The sequence below is a fragment of the Zalophus californianus genome, chromosome 4 (genome assembly GCF_009762305.2).
Source record: "Zalophus californianus isolate mZalCal1 chromosome 4, mZalCal1.pri.v2, whole genome shotgun sequence".
NCBI lineage: Eukaryota > Metazoa > Chordata > Mammalia > Carnivora > Otariidae > Zalophus > Zalophus californianus.
Window position 1 is genome coordinate 191,161,416 of NC_045598.1, and position 18,874 is coordinate 191,180,289.

Genomic DNA, 18,874 nt, shown 5'->3' on the forward strand with positions numbered 1-18,874 from the left:
GATTTTTTTTTTATTTATTTATTGAGAGAGAGAGAATGGTAGAGAGAGAGCATGAGAGGGAAGAAGGTCAGAGGGAGAAGCAGACTCCCCGCTGAGCAGGGAGCCCGATGCGGGACTCGATCCTGGGACTCCAGGATCGTGACCTGAGCCGAAGGCAGTCGCTTAACCAACTGAGCCACCCAGGCGCCCATAACAGCTGTTTCTTAAAGTCATTGCCAAATCCATCATCTTTGTCAGTTATGGGTATAGTTCTATCAACTGATTTGTTTCCTGGATATGGGTCATGTGTTCCTGCTTCCTCACAAACCTTGTAACTTTTTTATTGAGGTGAAATTCACATAAAATTAACTACATTAAAGTATACCTCTTAGTGGCATTTGGTACATTCACAGTGTTATGTAGCCACTATCTCTATCAAGTTACAAAACATTTGCATCACCCTAAAGGGAGCCCTTTTTCCATCAAGCAGTCACCACCTACCCCCTTCCCTCGACTCTTGGAAGCTGCCAGTCCGTTCTCTGTCTCTGTGGACACCTATTGTGAATGTTTCATATAAGTGGAATTGTGTATGTGATCTTTTTTTTTTTAAGATTTTATTTATTTATTTGACAGAGAGAGACAGCACGAGAGCAGGAACACAAGCAGGGGGAGTGGGAGAGGGAGACGCAGGCTTCCCGCGGAGCAGGGAGCCCGATGCAGGGCTCGATCCCAGGACCCTGGGACCATGACCTGAGCCGAAGGCAGATGCCCAATGACTGAGCCACCCAGGCACCCTTCAAATAAATAAATAACATCTTAAAAAAAAAACAAACCAAGATTTATTTATCTGAGAAAGAGATCGAATCTGTGAGTGAGAGGAGGGGCGGAGGGAGAGGGGGAATCCCAAGCCGACTCTGCACTGAGCGCGGAGCCTGACGTGGGGCTCAATCCCACAGCCCCGAGATCATGATTCGAGCTGAAATCAAGAGTCAGATACAACCAACTGAGCCTCCCAGGTGCCCCTGGAAAAACACTATTTCTTAGCGACCATTCCATGATGGGGCACAGGAAGCTCTTCATAAACCCCCCAGGGTCTTAGTTAGGTCCTGTGACAGACAGAAAGGTCATTCACAGTGTTTACTGTTGGCGCAGGGGCTGGCCCTGGGGGATTGCTGGTGAGTGTGCCTAGGGGGATGGCCGGCCGCTCTGTGCTCCGTCGATGTGCCCGTGTGGGGGTGCCCATGGCAGTACCCGCAGGTCCGCACCTGCTGCTCTCAGAGCATGCCCCGGGAGGCCCGGCTGTGGGCTTGCAGCTCCCATGCCTCCTTCCTTCTCCTCACGGGCGCTGGGCCCGACCTCGCTCACTGATGCACATCCTGCTCCTCGGCGGACGGTAGGGCCTGTCCTCAGTCCCTGCCCCCAGTGCAGAGCTGAGTAAAGCAAGGGAGCTGGGAGGGTGGAGAGCTTCTTGAGTGACCAGAGCAGGCTCGCCAGTCAAGTGCTGGCTGTCCCCTGTGGTGGGCGGGGCTGCCTCTTCACAGCCTGGCGCTGTCACGTCTTAGGGTCTCTGGGCATCTGCTCCTTCCCCGACTGGATGGTGCAGGCCATGGGGCACCTCGGGCCTGAGCTTGTCCACTCGTAGCTGCACCGAGCTGTGCCAGGCCTGGTCCCCTCAGCCCTTTACAAACACTGACCAAAGGCTCCTCTTGCAGGGGCTGGCACGTGGTTAGGACAGGGACTGTGCCCTTAACAGACTTGTCCTCTAGTGGAAGAGACCGGCCAGGACACAGTGCCCTTGTGTCTGGTGTCCAGCGCCCCACCTCTGCTGCTCGGGAAGCTTCCGTGAGGCACGTGTGCCCGCGGGGGTCTGGGTCACTGGTGGGATGGGAGTCTTCCAAGGCAAGCCAGTCTAGAGTGGGGGAGGGTGAGCACATGGGTAGGTGCTAGGGGTCAGCCCTGGAATGGGGGCCGGGCTCCGGGGGCCCTTGCTGTGTGTGAGTCCTGCATCACCCTCTGTTTGCACTGATGGACCAATCTATGTATCTGGGACGCCCGCCCTAACCTGGGCAGTGTCAGCTCTGCATCAGGTTTCCGGGGAGGGGTCACAGCGCCTCACCCACAGCATTCAGATGACCTGACCTTGTTACTCTGTAGAATGACAATATGTACTTTCCCAGAGTGAGGGGTGTCTAGAGATTTTCTCATTTTTTGCTGTTGTAGATAATGCCGCAAATAAAACCAACTCTTTTGATTGCAAGTTATAGGCGCCTACTCCAAAAAGCCAAGCACAGCTTCACATTCTGGGGGGTGGGAAGCCCCCAGAACCAGAGGGAAGGCGGGGGGTGGGCCTGCTTGGGCCTGATGCAGCCTGGGCTGTCCCAGGCTCCATCCTCAATCTCCTCTTCTCTCTGAACAAGGCCGTGGGTGAGTAAAGTGACACCGCCCCTCCCAGGCTCCGGGTTCTCGTGACACCACTGCTAATCCTCACACGGGATACTGGGGTGGGCATGAGGGGTGATGTGGTGGAGTGGTTAACGGGGGACTTTGGATGTAGGCATGGCCTCAGATTCCCTGTGTAGCAAATGGGGATAATGACAGAGACCTGCTGCGTGGCTGTGACATTGGGCGTCGCAGGAGCACGGATCCGTTCCCGCTGGGCTGGGGTCTGGGGACTGGGCCTCCCGTCCCAGAAGCCAGGGGCCCCGGCAGCACTCTCAGCACAGCCTTTGGGGATGGCCCAGGGCTGTGGGCACTGTCCTTCCAGGAGGCTCCTCCCACCTCAGTCCCGGACTCTTGGGCAGCTTACATGGGCTTGGAGCTGAGACATGGAAAAAATCGCCCCGATTTTCTGTTTGACATTCCAGCCAGACCTGGGGGGAGGATTTGTGAACAAGGTGGGAGAGGCCCTGCTTTCCAGCCCCCCCGCCCCCTTGTGGCCTGGGTGTGGTGCGCTGGCCGTTCCGTGGGACCCCACTATGCCATCTTGGCCTTGGTGGCTCAGTGGAGGGTCGAGTCTTTCACTTCTGGTGGGCTTTTCCTGGACTGTGGCTGGGAGGAGGCCGCTGAGTGAGGCCTGGGGAAGGGTGTCAGTTGGGGTCCAAGGGCCTGGTGCCCAGAAGGCTTAGGGCTGAGCCTGGAGGGGCCACCCCTTGATGGAGACTGTCCTGGGATCGGGCGTCCACTGTGGTGTTTCCCTGGCACTGCCAGGGTTACCTCAGGGTCACCTTGGGCTCAGAGAAGGTCATCAGCAGCCCGAGGACCTGCCCAAAGTTACAGGGAGACTGCCCTTAGGCATCTTCCAGCAAGGAGCACTGCTAAAGGGGCCCAAAGCAGACCCAGGGCTTTAGGAGGGTGGGTCCACTAGAGTCAGGGGCCGAGGGCCCGAGTAAGCTGCCACAGCCCGAACCAGGAGACCAGAGTCTCCAGTGTGCGCTGGCCAGGGTTCTTCCCATTGTGGCTGGGTTGGGGGAGGGGATGCTGAGGCTCTCCAGATCCTGCTTCGTGATGAATTTTCATGGATGGCCTTCAAAATGAGTAAACCAAAAGGCACGTAGAGCTGCTTGCTCTTTTTGGTTGTTTTCTGGAGGACATGGGCATCAGAACCTCTTTTAATCTATAAAGTGATGTGGTGGATGACACCTTCTAAATCTGGCTGAACTTAACACAGTCAGGTGGTGGCTTTGGTACTGGCGCCCGTCTTTAAGACGTGAAACACCCCAATGACCCGGTGAGCCCGCCCTGCCGGGGAGCCTCGGCCTAGGGGCCCCCGCCCCTTGCCACGGCTGGAGACTGAGTGCCTTGCTCCTTGCTTATGGTCCCTTGGGGTGAGTTGTTCAGGTCAGCTTTCCTGCAAGGCCCGGAGAGGTGAAGGTCACACCTTGTGTGTGGGGTTGCCTGCTCCCTGGGGGTGGAGGGGACCTTGAGGGGAGGGTGCTGTGAGTGGCTAGGAGGGAAGGAGAGTCTTGCAGAGTGGGTGGGGCTCTGCCATGCCCTGCGTTTGTAGTCTGTAGCCTGCACAGCCCTCCGGGCAATTCCGGGAGAGCCCAAGGAGAAGGTGACCTTGTGCAGTGCAACCTGGGGGCAGGCAGGTCAGCGATGCTGTGGAGGACCAGGGCCTTGAGAAGCTTGCAGAAAACAGCTCCCAGAGGCCAGCACCTGGGCCCTGGAGAGGCAGCCTCATGGGGAAGGCCCGCAGCCCGCCGCCCGTGCAGCCCTCCTTGCTCCCTGCTCTGAGCCACGCTGCCCTTTCTGGGAACCCTGAGTGTGTGAGCCAGAGTGGGGGCGGGGCAAGCGCCCCTGCCAGGAATGTTGTCCAGCTGACTGTGGGCTGGGGATGGGCCTCGTCCGGGGTGGGCCCACCCATCTCACCTGATGGCCTGCCCCGCCTGGAGCTGGCCTTGACAAGCTTCCTATTCCTCCTCCACAGGCTAGTGGGAGCCACCTGCTGTCTGCAGCCTGATCAACTGCTCTTCAGAAGGAGGCCCTCTGGAGACACAGCAGCCAGGCCTGCCGTGCCCTTGGCACCCTGGCTGCTTAGACAGTCTCACTGCTGGGCACTGGGGGCTGAGACCGCAGGACTCTGAGGGCACACCCTGCCCTGGCGTCTCTGTGGCTGGGGGCCCGCCCTCTGGCCACACCTCCCTGTTAGCATTGATGCACTGACCCTGGAAGACTGATGAGAGAGGGGAGGAAAGGCCAGGCCATGGCTGCTCCCAGACCCCACCCAGGATCCTGAGGTCTGGAAGGGGAGGGGGCTTCTAGAACTCCCACGGGCTCCCAGGGGCCTCTGCCCATTGCCTTGCCCTCCCTTCGCCCTCACTGAAGTGCCTGGACACGGCAACGTTGTTATCTGGGTAATTAGCTTCAGACCCTGGACTGAGGCTGGCCAGGTCCTGGGCTGCTTCCCACAGGCTGTGCACCCTGACCCCAAGAGGGAGGTGAGCTCCTGTCTGCTGAGCAGCCGAGGTGTCAGGGCTCTTGAGAGGCAGGCTGTGGGCACCCTCCCACACTGCCCTTTCTGCCTGGGGCCCGTGTCCCTCAGGACTGCCTGGGCCTGGTTGTGGCGTGGGGCCTTGTGACCCAGCCTTGCCTAGGGCAGAGGGCACCGCCAAGCCTTAGGGAGGGGATGCCCCCACGGGTGCTGGTCCAGCCTGCTGTCCCACTCCTGAGGCCCAGTCTGGCCCCTGTGCTCCCTGGTCTGGTGCCCCGAGCCGCCCCCCCGGCAGGTAGCCCCCGCCATGGCCGAGCACCTGGATCTGCTGGCAGAGATGCCCATGGTGGGCAGGATGAGTACGCAGGAGCGGCTGAAGCACGCGCAGAAGCGGCGTGCCCAGCAGGTGAAGATGTGGGCCCAGGCTGAGAAGGAGGCCCAGGGCAAGCAGGGCCACCGGGAGCAGCTGTGGAAGGAGGCAGCCCGTGGCAGGCCACAGAAGCGGGTCCTTTTCCCTCCCAGTGTCACCCTTCTAGAGGCTGCTGCCCGAAATGACCTGGAAGAAGGTGAGCGTGGCTGAGCCCCAGGGCACAGTGCCGTCCTGTGGAGACCCAGGGGCTGGCCTGGCGGCCTCAGTGGCATGCTCTCGAGTGGTAGGCCACCTGAGGCTAGCCCGTGATGGCGTGGCACACACAGGGTGCTGCTGCAGGGGTGAGGCTGACGGGGGGTTGAGCAGGGGCATCAGGCAAGCCCACAGGAGCCTGGGCAAGCGCCCAGAGCTTCGCTCAGGTGGGCTGCGAGTGGCCCATAGTCTTCGCCGCCTCTTGCCAGGGTGCTGGGCGATGATCAGGAGAGTCCTGGCCGCCACCTGCTTGGGTCCTCAGGCTCCACCTCTGTAAAGGAGGGCGGTAACGCCCCACCTCAGCAGGTTGGAGCACGGGGGCAGGGGTCCCCCACAGGCCGGCCCCCTCGACACCTGCCTCAGGGCCTGTCTTTCTCTCCATCGGGACCTTCCTGGCTAGGTGACAGGCCTGAGCTTTTGGCAGGCTCCTCATTGCTCCCCGGCCGCCCTGTGTGCTCACAGCCCCTCCCTCTCCCGGAGAGGCTCTGGAGGGCTCTTCCCGCCTTCCTCCAGGGCAGAGGCTGGGGTGCAGAGGGCGAGGAGGGGCGGGCAGTGCCTCAGGGCAGGGAAAGTAGAGGAGGGCGTGGTGGGCCTGCCGCAGGCCATGGCTCTAGGAAGGAGGGTGAGTCCTCCTGTTGCCTGTGGGGCACAGTCAGAGGGCCAGGCCGTCCAGGAGGTCCGCAGTGACCTTGGCGACAGCCTGGGCCCCCGCTGAACAGAGGACAGGGACTAGCTCTGCTGAGGGGAGACCCTGGGGCGACAGGTCTGCACGCCTTGGGCCCCACTGTGGGCCTGCTCTGGGCTGGGGCATGTGTAGGGTTCAAGAGCTCTGCTGGTGGAAGAGGCTTGGGGGAGCATGGGACCCAGGGAGGGTGCTTGTTGGGGGAGGGTGCCAGAACCCCCGCCAGGGACTGTCCTCAGGAGCCTGAGGCTTGGAGTGTAGGGATTCCGGGGGTGGGTCCCGCTTGGTGCTGGAGGCAGGAGCATGCCGTGCACGCGCACTTGGGGCAGACAGAGACCCAGTGCCCCGGCTCTTGAGCCCTCAGCCTGGGCTCGGGGGTCCCTCTGGCCCCTGCACCTCTGTTCTCCTCAACATTCCCTGCTCCCAGCTGCAGTACGGCGGTCAGCCCAGGTACCCTCAGGTGCCCTGCACCCCGACTAGAATAGTGTTGGCCTGTGGCCGGACCTTTCTCTGCGCTCTTAACCACACTCCCTCCTCCCCCTTCTCACAGTCCGCCAGCTCCTTGAGAGTGGGGTCAGCCCCAACCTGGCCAATGAGGATGGCCTGACGGCCCTGCACCAGGTCAGCCGTGCCGGCGGGGAGGGGGTGGGAGAGGAGGGGCGCCGGCCTGGGCTCTGGCACTCAGGCTCTGTGGCTTGTAGAGCTGCATTGATGACTTCCGGGAGATGGTGCAGCAGCTCCTAGAGGCTGGGGCCAAGGTCAATGCCCGCGACAGTGAGAGCTGGACACCCCTGCATGCTGCGGCCACCTGTGGCCACCTGCACCTGGTGGAGCTGCTCATTGCCCGGTAGGGCCCCGTCGGTGTGGCCGGAGTGGGCGTCTGTATCAGGGAGGGGCTGCAGTTGGGCCAGGAGAGGCAGGACCTTCCTTGCGGACAGGAGTTCATCCTGAGACACAGCCCAGGTGTCTCCTCTGCAGGAAGCATGCTTGGCCCTTGCTTCATTTGTTTCCACTCACCTTTGCTTACCCTGACTTCACCCTGGCATGGAGATCAGGGCCTGGGCAGAGGCTGCAGACACAAGGGAACAAGCATGTACTCGGGGAAGTGTGGTGGTTCTCCTGGGCGCATCCTCCTGCCAAGCCCCCTTAAGAGTTTGGGAACTCCTCGAGGGTGGGCCTTGGCCTCTAGCTCTGGTCTTCCTGGGGTCTGACAGAGACATGCCCTTCTGGACAGAGTGATGAAGGCAGCACTGGCAAAGATGGAGGGGGCTCCTGGACATGGATGGGGCCTTTGACAAGGAGGGTGGAGCAGGGTAGGGCTTCTTGGTGAATGGGAGGGGTGGTTGGCTTTACCAGGGTCCAGGATTTCCCCCACTGCCACGGCCCCTCAACTCTGACCCCCACCGCAGAACAGATGGTCAGGGGCGCAGGCTCTCCTTGGTGTGGTCTAGGTGCTGATGGTGTGTGGGTGGTTGGCAGTCTCTTCCCTTCACACACACATGCCGAAGAGTGGGCACCCACCTTTGTGTTCTGCGCTCCCCTGCAGCTCCCTGTCCTCCCCCTGGCTGTGCCTCTGCTTGAGCCTTGTTCCCTGCAGCTTTCTCCTGGCATCTAGGCTCTCCTCCTCTACTTTTTGCTCCCTGAGGCTCCTAGAGTCCTGGCACCCCCTCCTGGCTGGTGGGCCCACTGTGTGGGTTGACAGGGGCACATGGGTGTGGGACCTGGAGCTCAGACACGGGTGGAGACTGGGGGGTGGCCTAACTGGTTTGAGGGCACGATCCAGAGCTGAGGGGCATCAGGGGCCTGGGCCTCCTCCATCTTTGACCCACACTGTCCTGGAGAGCAGCCCCAGGCTGAGGGCCTCCGCAGAGGGTAGACTAGAGGCCTCCATGGGGGAGAAAGGCTCTGTGGCCAAAGCTCCTGTCCATTCTTCTTGCAGTGGTGCCGACCTCCTGGCCGTCAACACTGATGGAAACATGCCTTATGACCTCTGTGAGGATGAGCAGACGCTGGACTGCCTGGAGACAGCCATGGCCAGCAGCGGTGAGTGGGACCCCACTCGCCCACGCGGGGTGCCTGGGGCACCAGCTGAGCTTGCTGCCCTTCAGGCGTCACCCAGGACCGCATTGAGGGGGCCCGGGCGTTGCCGGAGCTGTGCATGCTGGACGACATCCGCAGCCTGCTGCAGGCGGGAGCCGACATCGATGTCCCCCAGGACCACGGGGCCACGCTGGTGAGGATGGGGCCGTGGGAGGTGCAGGTGGGGAGGTTGCTGCTGGAGGGGCACGGCAGGGACTCAGGGCTGAGCACTTTGCCTGTAGCTACACATCGCAGCTGCCAATGGGTTTGGCGAGGCAGCTGCCCTGCTGCTGGAGCACCGGGCCAGCCTGAGCGCCAAGGACCAGGACGGCTGGGAGCCGCTGCACGCCGCAGCCTACTGGGGCCAGGTGAGTGTGGGGTGGGGGCAGCTGGCCCGGCGGGGGGCGGGGGCGGGGGCTGTCCTGGCTCCTGGCTCCAGGCCCTTCAGCAGCCCGGGCTCGCTGGCCCTCAGGTGCATCTGGTGGAGCTGCTCGTGGCACACGGGGCCGACCTGAATGGGAAGTCTCTGATGGACGAGACGCCTCTCGGTGAGCTGGGGCCGCCTCTGCTAGTGTAGAGGGTGAGTGAGAGCGCACCGGTGACCCTCCGCCCACTTCTCCTAGACGTGTGCGGGGACGAAGAGGTGCGGACCAAGTTGCTGGAGCTGAAGCACAAGCATGACGCGCTCCTGCGCGCCCAGGGCCGCCGGCGCTCTCTGCTGCGCCGCCGCACCTCGAGCGCGGGCAGTCGGGGGTAAGCGCCTGTGGTTGACCCCAGTGTTTCGCCCTGGCCGGCAGGCAGCCCGCCCACACCCCCACCTCCCCCCACTCTGCCCAGCCCTTGCCCCTGCTGACGTGGCTGCAGAGTCCGCAGGGCGAGTGGCCCCCTTCCCCCACCCGCACCGTGCCCTCCTGCAGGAAGGTGGTGAGGAGGGTGAGCCTGACCCAGCGCACCAGCCTGTACCGCAGGGAGCATGCCCAGGAGGCCATTGTGTGGCAGCAGCCACCGCCCACTAGCCCAGAGCCACCCGAGGAGGACGAGGATGGCCGGACGGACGCGGAGCTGCGACCCACGCCCAACGAGGTGAGGCCCCGCCGTCCACCTGCAGCATGGTGGCTGTGGGCCTGGGCGCTACCCTCTGTGTGTGGTGCAGGTGTGTGGCCTGACCTCGGTGCCTCATTGCTCCCACCACAGCCGCCCTAGGAGTCCGTGGGACCCTGGGACCCTGGGCCCAGTGCAGCACGCTCATTTCTGCCCCCTGACTCCCACGCAGCCTGGGGCCCACGGCGGCCAAGGGAGGCCAGAGAAGGCCTTCCTGAAGGCCTCTGAGGCCCATGCTTCCCCAGCAGGAGGACGACCCCGAGTTGGCCAGGCCGCACAATGGCCTAGTTGGAGGCACCCCAGGGCGGCACCTGTACTCCAAGCGGCTGGACCGGAGCGTCTCCTACCAGCTGAGCCCCCTGGAGAGCAGCACCCCCGATGCCCTGGTCCGGGCCAAGGCCCACCACACGCTGGCGGAGCTGAAACGCCAACGAGCTGCTGCTAAGCTGCAGCGTCCCCTGCCTGAAGGACCTGAGGCCCCTGAGCCTGGCTTGCCTGCGGACGCCGAGAACCCCCAGCCAGAGTGCAGCTCCGGGGCTGGTGGAGATCCGCCCCTACTGAAGCTCACAGCACCCTCAGAGGAGGCCCCCATGGAGAAGAGGCCCTGCTGCCTGCTCATGTGAGGGGCTGGCACCCAGAGTCACAGAGTCCTGTTGTCAGGCCCCACTGCAGGCTGCCACGGGGTCCCTGCTCTGGAGACCCCGGTGTGTGCCCTGGTGCTGCTGCTGGGGGATAGCCCGTGCAGGGCCTCCCCCGTTCCCCCCATCCGAGGGTGCCAGCTTCCTTGCTCAGGGATGAACCTCTGGCGGAGGCCCTCCTGGGGGTTACCTGGCTGCAGAGACCTGGTTTCATCGTATGACTCTTGATAAAGGGCTGTTCTGCCACCTGCCTTGTTGTGTGTGTCAGCAGGGCCACTGTCCTGAGAGTGGGGAAGCTGTTGTGTTGCTGCTTCTGGATGTGCCTGTCCCTGTTCGGGGGCCTGTAGGTGCTTGCTTGTGGCTGCCTGGCCCTGCGTGGGAGTGAGGCCCCCTGCCGCTGGGCAAGAAGCCTGGCCTGTGCTGCAGCCTGCTTCCCTGCCTTCCCAGCCTCCTGGAGGCTCCTCTGTAACTCTTTCCTTTCCTGGGAGGAGCCGGGAGCTCTGGAAGGACATTCCTTGGGGGTCAGGGCTGGGGGTATCCATGCCAGAGGGGCAGGGATCCTGGCTTGGAAGGGGAGGGGGCTTTCCACAAGACTCTTGAGCCGCAGAGGGTAGAATCTGTACAAGGCTGGAGTCAGGAACCTCCCTGGGGGATGAGTCCCCTGTTCCTGGCATGTAGCCCTGGTTCTGGGGCCTGGCTGCCAGCCTCCAACTGGGCTGGCAAAGGGGGCCAGCGGTTGGCCGCCCAGATTCTGAGCCGGCTGGGCACAATGTGTCAGGGTGACAGGGGCCCCTTAGGGGCCTCGAGTGGAAGGGCTGAGGGCACCGCTAGCTCATTTGCCCATGGTGGGCAGCTCTGCGTGGCACCGGTGCTGGTCACCTCCCCTGCCCGGCGGGCACTGACGCAGTCGGCCCCGTGTCTGCAGGGCCCAGCCTTTCCTGAGCATCATTGGCTGGAGGGGTGTTCTCAGCAGGGCTGGGGAGGGCCAGGGGAGGGGCTGCAGGTTAAATTTAGCGTGTGGGGCAGTGCAGTTGCCAAGGTCCACCTGCTAACACACTTGGGCCTTGCTGCCAGGGCTGGGAGGGGGCTGGCTCTGCCTGGGGCTGGGACCATATAAACTCGTGCTCTGGCCTGGGCGTGGCATAGGCCACCCTCAGGCCTGACCAGCTGCCCACAGCCTCTCTGAGGGCTGGCTCCTTGACCTTCCGCTCAGACTCAGATGTCAGCAGCTGGGGTAGCCACCCCTGGGCATGGCCTATCAGCTCCCTTAGGGGCCTGGGGAGGTGGGGCTCCGAGGGCCTATCACAGCTCCCTTCCCACTATCTCTGCCAATCAGGAGCAACGGGAGGGGAGCTTAGGTCACCCTGCCTGTGGTGTGGCCCCAAGGGCAGCTCCAGGCTGGCGCACGGTGAAAGGGCACAACGGCAGCCCAGAGCAGCCAAGGTGTCCGAGGGCCCAGAGCCGCCCTACCCTGTCACACCACATCCCAACCCAGAGACTCCGGCCTCCACCAATTGCTGGTCTGGGGCCAAGGTCCAACCGCAGGGCTCCTGCAGCCTGTGGGCCATGGTTGCCAGCCCAGGAGGGGCTGGCCAGATGGAACCCCGCATCTGAGCTTTCGCTCCCCTCCCCCAGTAACGCCAGAATTCTATAGAGGCCTGACTCAGTTACCTGGGAGACAGGCCTGCCGGCCCAAGCAAAGATGGGGGGCCTGAGAGGGCTAGGCCTTGGCAGAGCCCTGCTGGGGTAAATCTCCAGGGGCCCCAGCTCCATTTCCCCTGGGGGTTTAGCTCTGCCCAGCTTTGCCAACCCCTCCGGGCATGCAGCGTACCTCCCCTCCCCCAGGCCCAGGCCCTCAGAGCTTCTTGAACCTTCTGTCTGTCCCTACCCCCCATGCAGGTCTCCTGCTCCCCGGTCATGGGGACACTGGGCGGGCCCTGGGCCTTGCCCCAAGCCCCGCCTGCCTCCTCATGCACTCCCTGTGGCTCCCTGGGGCAGAACTGTGCCCAGATCGGTGGGGCGGGGCCCAGCGGCCCCGACTTCTTCTTCAGCCTTTTCTGTCCCTTTCAGTGGGGCCAGCAGGCTGCAGTGAAGAGGGTGCCCTTTACCTTGAGCCCCTCTACCCAGGCTCCCTCTTCCCAGCCCCGGCCAACTGAGTCTGGACCCAGCTTCCCTTATCCCCACTTCTGAATCCTGCCGTGTCCTGACCTTCCCGCCTGGTCTGAGTAGGGTCATGGCCTTGAGGGCAGGTGACCACAGCCAGGTTGCAATGAACGGGCTGAAGGAGAAGGTGCTGACGCTGGACACCATGAACCCGTGTGTTCGGAGGGTGGAGTACGCAGTACGTGGTCCCATTGTGCTGCGTGCCCTGGAGCTGGAGCAGGAACTGCGCCAGGTATGGCCCTGGGCCCCGCCACTGCCCTCCAGCTGCACCTGGACGGCTGAGTCAGACCCATTCCCACAGTCACACAGGACAAGGACCTGCCGGAGTGATAGATGGCCCGTTCTCACTGCCTGTGCCCCCTCCCTCCCAGGGGGTAAAGAAGCCCTTCACTGAGGTCATCCGCGCCAACATCGGGGACGCACAGGCCATGGGGCAGAAGCCCATCACCTTCCTGCGTCAGGTGAGGCTCAGCATGGCTCTGTGCTCCTCCCCAGTCAGCCCATGTGCTCTGGCTCAGTGTCCGGTGCTCCCAGGTCCTGGCTCTTTGCGTCCACCCTGACCTCCTGAACAGCCCCGACTTCCCAGAGGATGCCAAGAGAAAGGCTGAGCGCATCTTGCAGGCGTGTGGGGGGCACAGCCTGGGTAAGTGCCAGTGCCCAGACCGGCCAAAGCCCCAGAGAGGAGCAGGCAGGAGGCCCTCGCGTGGAAGGGGTGGACTCGGCTGCTGGAAGGGGGCGGAGGTACTCGGGAGGATTGCTGAGGAACCTCTGGGTCCTCTTCTCCTCCCCGACCTGCCTCACCCCCTGGCCCAGGGGCCTACAGCGTCAGCTCCGGCATCCAGCTGATCCGGGAGGATGTAGCTCGGTACATCGAGCGGCGCGACGGAGGCATTCCCTCAGACCCCAACAACATCTACCTGTCCACTGGGGCCAGCGACGCCATCGTGGTAGGCCAGGGCCAGGGCAGGAGGACACCGGGGCTCTTTTCGTGCGGCTGGGCGGACCTTGCTTCTCCCGGCACTGTGGTTCCGGGCGGGGCGCGGAACAGGTGCAATCCCTGTGGGCCCCACCAACCTTGCCTCCCCATCCCTACAGACAGTGCTGAAGTTGCTGGTGGCCGGAGAGGGCCCCACCCGCACAGGTGTGCTCATCCCCATCCCTCAGTACCCGCTGTACTCAGCGGCGCTGGCCGAGCTCAACGCTGTGCAGGTGGACTACTACTTGGATGAGGAGCGGGCTTGGGCACTCGACGTGGCCGAGCTGCGGCGTGCCCTGTGCCAGGCGCGTGGTTATTGCTGCCCACGCGCACTCTGCATTATCAACCCTGGCAACCCCACTGGTGCGCCACCCATCCCCCCAGCCTTGCCGCTTCTCCCTCCCCACCCCCCCCCCCCCCCCCCCCCCCCCGCCTCCCCTCCTCGTGCTGCCTCTCGGGGGCAGAGCGCAGAGCCCAAGAGTCTGACCCTGGAAATGCTGCATCCTCCGCGCTCCAGGGCAGGTGCAAGCCCGCGAGTGCATCGAGGCCGTGATTCGCTTTGCCTTCGAGGAGCGCCTCTTCCTGATGGCTGATGAGGTGCTGGCAGAGGCTCGCCTGGGGCTTGGGGTTGGAGGGCAGCAGTGGCAGCCCCCCGCCCCCCCTCCCCCCGTGACGCCTGTCCGTCCATCCAGGTGTACCAGGACAACGTGTATGCGGAGGGCTCTCAGTTCCACTCGTTCAAGAAGGTGCTCGCGGAGATGGGGCCGCCTTACGTGACGCAGCAGGAGCTCGCCTCCTTCCACTCCGTATCCAAGGGCTACATGGGCGAGTGCGTGCGGGCTGAGCGGGCGGGGTCTTGCGGACTCCACCTCTGGCTTGGCTCCCCCTCGCCCTGCCTTGACACCTGCCTTCCCTGTCCGGCAGGTGCGGGTTCCGCGGTGGCTACGTGGAGGTGGTGAACATGGACCCCGCCGTACAACAACAGATGCAGAAACTGATGAGTGTGCGGCTGTGCCCGCCTGTGCCGGGCCAGGTCCTGCTCAGCATGGTGGTCAGCCCACCGGCGCCCTCCGACCCCTCCTTCGCGCAGTTCCAGGCGGTGAGCGGGCGGGGCAGGGAGGGGCGGAGGTTCGATCATGCGACGTGGGCCGCCAGGTCTGATCAGCCTACCTCCGCGGCCACAGGAGAGGCAGGTGGTGCTGGCCGAGCTGGCGGCGAAGGCGAAGCTCACGGAGCAGGTTTTCAACGAGGCTCCCGGCATTTGCTGCAACCCGGTGCAGGGCGCCATGTACTCCTTCCCTCGCGTGCAGCTGCCCCCGCGCGCCGTGCAGCGCGCTCAGGTAGGTCGGGCCGACTGGCGACTGGTGTGAGGGCAGGCGAGCGAGGCCCGAGGGCGGGGCGGGGGGTGGGCGCGGGCGCCAAGTCTGGGCACCCAGTGCTGACTGCCCGGCCCGGTCCTTCCGCCCCCAGGAGCTGGGCTTGGCTCCTGACATGTTCTTCTGCATGCGCCTTCTGGAGGAGACCGGCATCTGCGTGGTGCCTGGGAGTGGCTTCGGTCAGAGGGAAGGCACCTACCACTTTCGGTGAGGCCCAGCCCCGCATGGTTTAGCCTGGCAGCCCCCAACACCTTTGCTTACCTCCCTCCCCGTTTTAGGATGACCATTCTGCCCCCCATGGAGAAGCTGCGGCCTCTGCTGGAGAAGCTGAGCCAGTTCCACGCCAAGTTCACCCGAGAGTACTCCTGAGGCGCCCCCTCCCCTCCCTCTTCCGGGCCAGGGTGGGCCGGCACGTCCAACCCTGGACTTACCATGGCCAGGGCCCTGGGGTCTCTGGAGCCCTCTGGACTTGTTCCTGCTGCCTGTGGGGCTGGGCCCCTGCCTTTCTGCAGGCCCCTAATAAAGCTGTGAAGCAGCCTGACTACATGGAAGCCGGCTGTGTGCACACCTGTATGAGCCTCCCCTGCCTTTGTCCACTCATGAGTTCCTTTCTGAGCTGGGGCTCTGTGCAGGCCTGGAGACCCAGCCCAGCAGGACATTTGTCAGCCTCCAGGAGGAGCGGTCAAGGAGGGTTCCCAGAGGAAGTGACCTTACTGCACATGCAGCACCTCTCACGGGCTGGGTCTCCACTGTGGTCTCTGGTCTTGGGGCCGACACTGGCAAATGTCACATAAAAATTAGGAAGAGCAAGAGGTGTGAAGGAAGCCACTAGGTTGGGAGTGAAGCTGGACAAAGAAACATGGGAGCTGAGTCCCAGGGGTGGCCACATCCAAAAAAGTAGTCTGAGGAAGACACAGAGCCAGGTGGCCTGGCTCCCCTTCCTGTGCCGTTGGCCTCTCCCCTGCAGCACAGGGATCACGCTGAGCTGTGAGATGGCGCTGGCTGGGTGGGTGAGCAGCAGGGAGTGGAGTCGCAGTGAGGACTCAGAGAGGGAGTCTTGGTTTCCCTCCTAAATGGGCAGATGGCACGGTGCTGCTGCCCGAGGCTGCTGGAGGAACAGCTGTGCCAAGAGTGGGGACGGAGAACGGACAGATAGGTCTTGCTTTGTTTGTATTGGGTTTGAAGTGTGTGACATCCTAGTGCAAACGCAGTCCTTGGACTGGGAGGCAGTGAGGGGCGGCCCTCCCAACGCTGGAGCACCCGAGGGCAGGTGCCAGGGAGAAGAGCATGTAAAATGCTGACGAAGGGGCACCCTGGGGAGACCCAGGCTGGGGGGGTGGGTGTGCAGCCCTATGTCCTATGCCACGGAAAGAGGGATGAGCGCCTACTGTGGGCAAGGTAGACTCGATTGTGGGTCACTGCAGTCTTCTTCGGTAGGGGTGGTAGCCCCCATTTTACAGACGAGGAAACTTGTCGAAGTGATAGGAAACCCACTCGAGGTGGCTTCACCAGCTGTTACTCTAGGGGTTGGGTTGGCTTCAGGGGGTCAAGGGTTTGGAGACAGTACTAAGGCTCTAGATCTGTCCGCTCTGGAGATGGTTCTTAACCATGGGCCATACTCACTACCCCCTCTGGGCCTCGCGAGCCCTGCGGGGTGCAGCTCTGAGCAGGAGAGACTGCATGAGACCCCCACATTCAGCTGCTCCTGGGACAGGCCTCTCCCTCCACAGAGCCCCCCTGGAGTGAGGCAGGGCTTGGGCCCGCCCCACCTGCCTCTCCTGGCCTTGTCCCTGGACACTAGAGGGCGGCCCCGGCAGCAGCGGGCTGCATCGCCCTGGCTGAGACCTTTCACACAGACGTGGCTTTCAGGGCCCTCCGCGGCCCCGGGCTGGGCGAGGGCCGCAGGGACGGGAGGAAGCCGCAGTGCACGGGCACTTAAGAGGCCGACTCCTTCCTGGGGGCTGCTGGGAGGACCCGGTGGACACTGCAGCAGCCAGGCTCCAGGTGAGACACCAAGTCAGGGTGTGGGTCCAGGGGGGCGGTCTGGGAGCCGGATCTGATACCCTTGGGAAGGTCCAAGGTGGGCCGCGGGCTCAACCCCAGCTAGGCGAGCGGCCGTCCATGCCCGCGACTCCCCGGCCGCACCCAGGTTGGCCACTGGGGGCGCCGGAGGGCGGCCGGCGCTCTGGCCGGCTCGCGTGCTCTGTGGCCGCTGCGTCCCGCGGCTGCGCAGTGCGCACGCTCCCAGGACCCGCGGGCGCCGGCCTGTCCCACCCTGACCTGAGTGGCCCAGCTCCGGAGCCATGCTGTCGTGTGACCCCTGACCTCCTCGTGACGGGACCAGACCCCGTCCGGAACCGCTCTGCCCCGGCTCCAGGCTCTGGTCCGGCCTTGAACCCAGCCCCCGTCCCCGCCCGGTCGCGGGCCGGGTCCCGGGCGCCCCGCGTTCCCGGCCATGCACGGGAAGCTGCTGCCGCTGGCCGGCCTCTACCTGGTGCAAGGCCTGCCCTATGGGCTGCAGTCTGGCCTGCTGCCTGTGCTGCTGCGGGCGCGTGGCCTCTCCCTGACGCGCGTGGGACTGGCCAAGGTGCTGTACCTGCCCTGGCTGTTTAAACTCTTGTGGGCCCCCCTGGTGGACACGCGGGGCTCCCTGAGGGCCTGGCTGATGCTCAGCACGGCTGCTCTGGGCCTGGTGTGCGGGCTGCTTGCAGCCTCGCCTCCCGCGGAAGCCGGCCCGGCGGGCCTGCCGGTCACTGTAGTGGGGCTGCTTCTGTTGCTGAACCTGGGTGCGGCTGTGCAGGATGTGGCCCTGGACACGCTGGCCGTCCAGCTCCTGGAGCCAGCTGAGCTAGGGCCTGGTAACACAGTGCAGGTGGTCGCTTACAAGCTGGGGGCAGTGCTGGCGGGAGGGGGCCTGTTGGCCCTTGTACCTACCCTCTCCTGGCCCCTGCTCTTCCTGCTCCTGGCAGCTACCTATTGGTTGGCTGCTGCGCTCGTCTGGGCGGCGCCGGCCCTGCAACAGCCGCCCTCCTCTGGGCCGTCAGAACCCGCCCTCCACAGCCTGTGCCTTCTGCAGCACCTGCTGGCCATGCCCGGTACTCTGTGGACAGCAGGCTTTGTGCTCACTTACAAATTGGGTAAGTGAGGCTGTGAGCTAGGCAACAGCAGGGGCGGGAGCCTGGGGCCCTGGAGCCCGTTTTGTGGTCACCTTCTGGGGGATTAACTGCAGGCTGGAGCCCAGCCTGGCTCTGCAGCTTCTCCAGCTCTAGCTGCACGGCTTCTGTGAGCTCCAGCCGCACCCCCTCGGGTCTCTGACGCTGCTTCATGCTGACCCTAAGCTTGGCTGATGCCCCAGGACGGAGGCAGGGCAGGGCCCTGGCTAGGGGAGTGTACCTGAAGCCCCAGGTGAAGGGAGGTGGGGAGCCCCTGCTCACATTCTCCCCACAGGTGAGCAGGGTGCCAGCAGCTTGTTTCCGCTGCTCCTGCTGGACCACGGCATCTCCACGCCAGAGCTGGGGCTGTGGAACGGTGTGGGCGCTGTGCTCTGCTCCATTGTAGGCTCATCCCTGGGCGGGGCCCTGCTGGCCAGGCACAGGTGAGCCCTCCCTGGCCTGCTCCACCCACCTGCTCCCACCCAACCTGCACACCCCCCCTGACCCGTCCCCTCTCCCCACCTCAGGCAACCAGTGCCCCTGCTGAGGTCAGTGCTTGGGTTCCGGCTCGGGGGTCTGGCTTGCCAGACCACCCTGCTCTTCCACCTGGACACCCCGGGGGTCAGGCTGGGCTCCAGCACAGTCCTAAGAGGTGAGGGTCTGGCCACGGGAGGGGAGGAGTCCAGTGTCCTGGGCTCCGCTGATCTTGGCCCTCCCAGGGGCAGCCTTGCTGAGCCTGTGTGTGCAGCACTTCCTGGGGGGCCTGGTTACAACCACCACGTTCACCCTGATGATGCGCTGTAGCCAGCTGGCGCCCAGTGCCCTGCAGGTAAGAGGGTGCGGCTGGGATGTCCAGGGGGGCTGCAGGGCTGGGATCCAGGCAAGCCCTCACCTGATCTCACACCTCATCCCACCTCGCCCCTGCAGGCCACACACTACAGCCTCCTGGCCACTCTGGAGCTGCTGGGCAAGCTGTTCCTGGGCACGCTGGCCGGGGCCCTGGCTGACAGCCTGGGGCCGCATCTCTGCTTTGCCCTCTTCCTTGCTCTCTCAGGCATGCCCATTCTGTATCTGAGCCTGGCGCCCAGCACCCTGGCCTGAGCTGAGTGGCCAGCCTAATAAAGCTGAGCGTGCCCATGGCCTGGCTGTCTGGGGTGTGTGATGGGCAAGGCTGTC

General features: G+C 64.0%; 3 protein-coding genes across 7 annotated transcripts in view; all 3 read left to right on the top strand.

Moving 5' to 3' along the window:
- The window catches only part of PPP1R16A (protein phosphatase 1 regulatory subunit 16A), a 38,218-nt gene extending 26,462 nt beyond the window's left edge, over nt 1-11,756 (top strand). For 3 of the 5 annotated variants that reach the window (XM_027600781.2, XM_027600788.2, XM_027600782.2), the window contains exons 2-11: nt 4,406-5,475; nt 6,764-6,834; nt 6,915-7,060; nt 8,153-8,256; nt 8,322-8,446; nt 8,535-8,660; nt 8,765-8,840; nt 8,916-9,045; nt 9,210-9,375; nt 9,639-11,756. In XM_027600781.2, the coding sequence (XP_027456582.1) occupies nt 5,217-5,475; nt 6,764-6,834; nt 6,915-7,060; nt 8,153-8,256; nt 8,322-8,446; nt 8,535-8,660; nt 8,765-8,840; nt 8,916-9,045; nt 9,210-9,375; nt 9,639-10,016 (1,581 nt within the window). In that variant the 5' untranslated portion in view covers nt 4,406-5,216 and the 3' untranslated portion in view covers nt 10,017-11,756. Of the gene's footprint in view, nt 1-4,405; nt 5,476-6,763; nt 6,835-6,914; nt 7,061-8,152; nt 8,257-8,321; nt 8,447-8,534; nt 8,661-8,764; nt 8,841-8,915; nt 9,046-9,209; nt 9,446-9,638 lie in introns of all 5 variants that reach the window. The other 2 variants (XM_027600798.2, XM_027600807.2) reach the window with 2 other exon arrangements.
- A 199-nt stretch (nt 11,757-11,955) lies between these two features.
- On the top strand, nt 11,956-16,485 carry GPT (glutamic--pyruvic transaminase). The gene is made up of 12 exons (XM_027609337.1): nt 11,956-12,426; nt 12,566-12,655; nt 12,729-12,837; nt 13,008-13,141; nt 13,290-13,533; nt 13,688-13,767; nt 13,863-13,999; nt 14,095-14,269; nt 14,355-14,510; nt 14,825-15,207; nt 15,514-15,556; nt 16,348-16,485. The coding sequence occupies exons 1-12, from the start codon at nt 12,265-12,267 to the stop codon at nt 16,483-16,485; spliced, it is 1,851 nt and encodes a 616-aa protein (XP_027465138.1). The 5' UTR covers nt 11,956-12,264.
- A 516-nt stretch (nt 16,486-17,001) lies between these two features.
- MFSD3 (major facilitator superfamily domain containing 3) lies at nt 17,002-18,837 on the top strand. The gene is made up of 5 exons (XM_027603270.1): nt 17,002-17,683; nt 17,994-18,141; nt 18,226-18,350; nt 18,418-18,527; nt 18,626-18,837. The coding sequence occupies exons 1-5, from the start codon at nt 17,002-17,004 to the stop codon at nt 18,797-18,799; spliced, it is 1,239 nt and encodes a 412-aa protein (XP_027459071.1). The 3' UTR covers nt 18,800-18,837.
- The last annotated feature ends 37 nt before the right edge of the window (nt 18,838-18,874 follow it).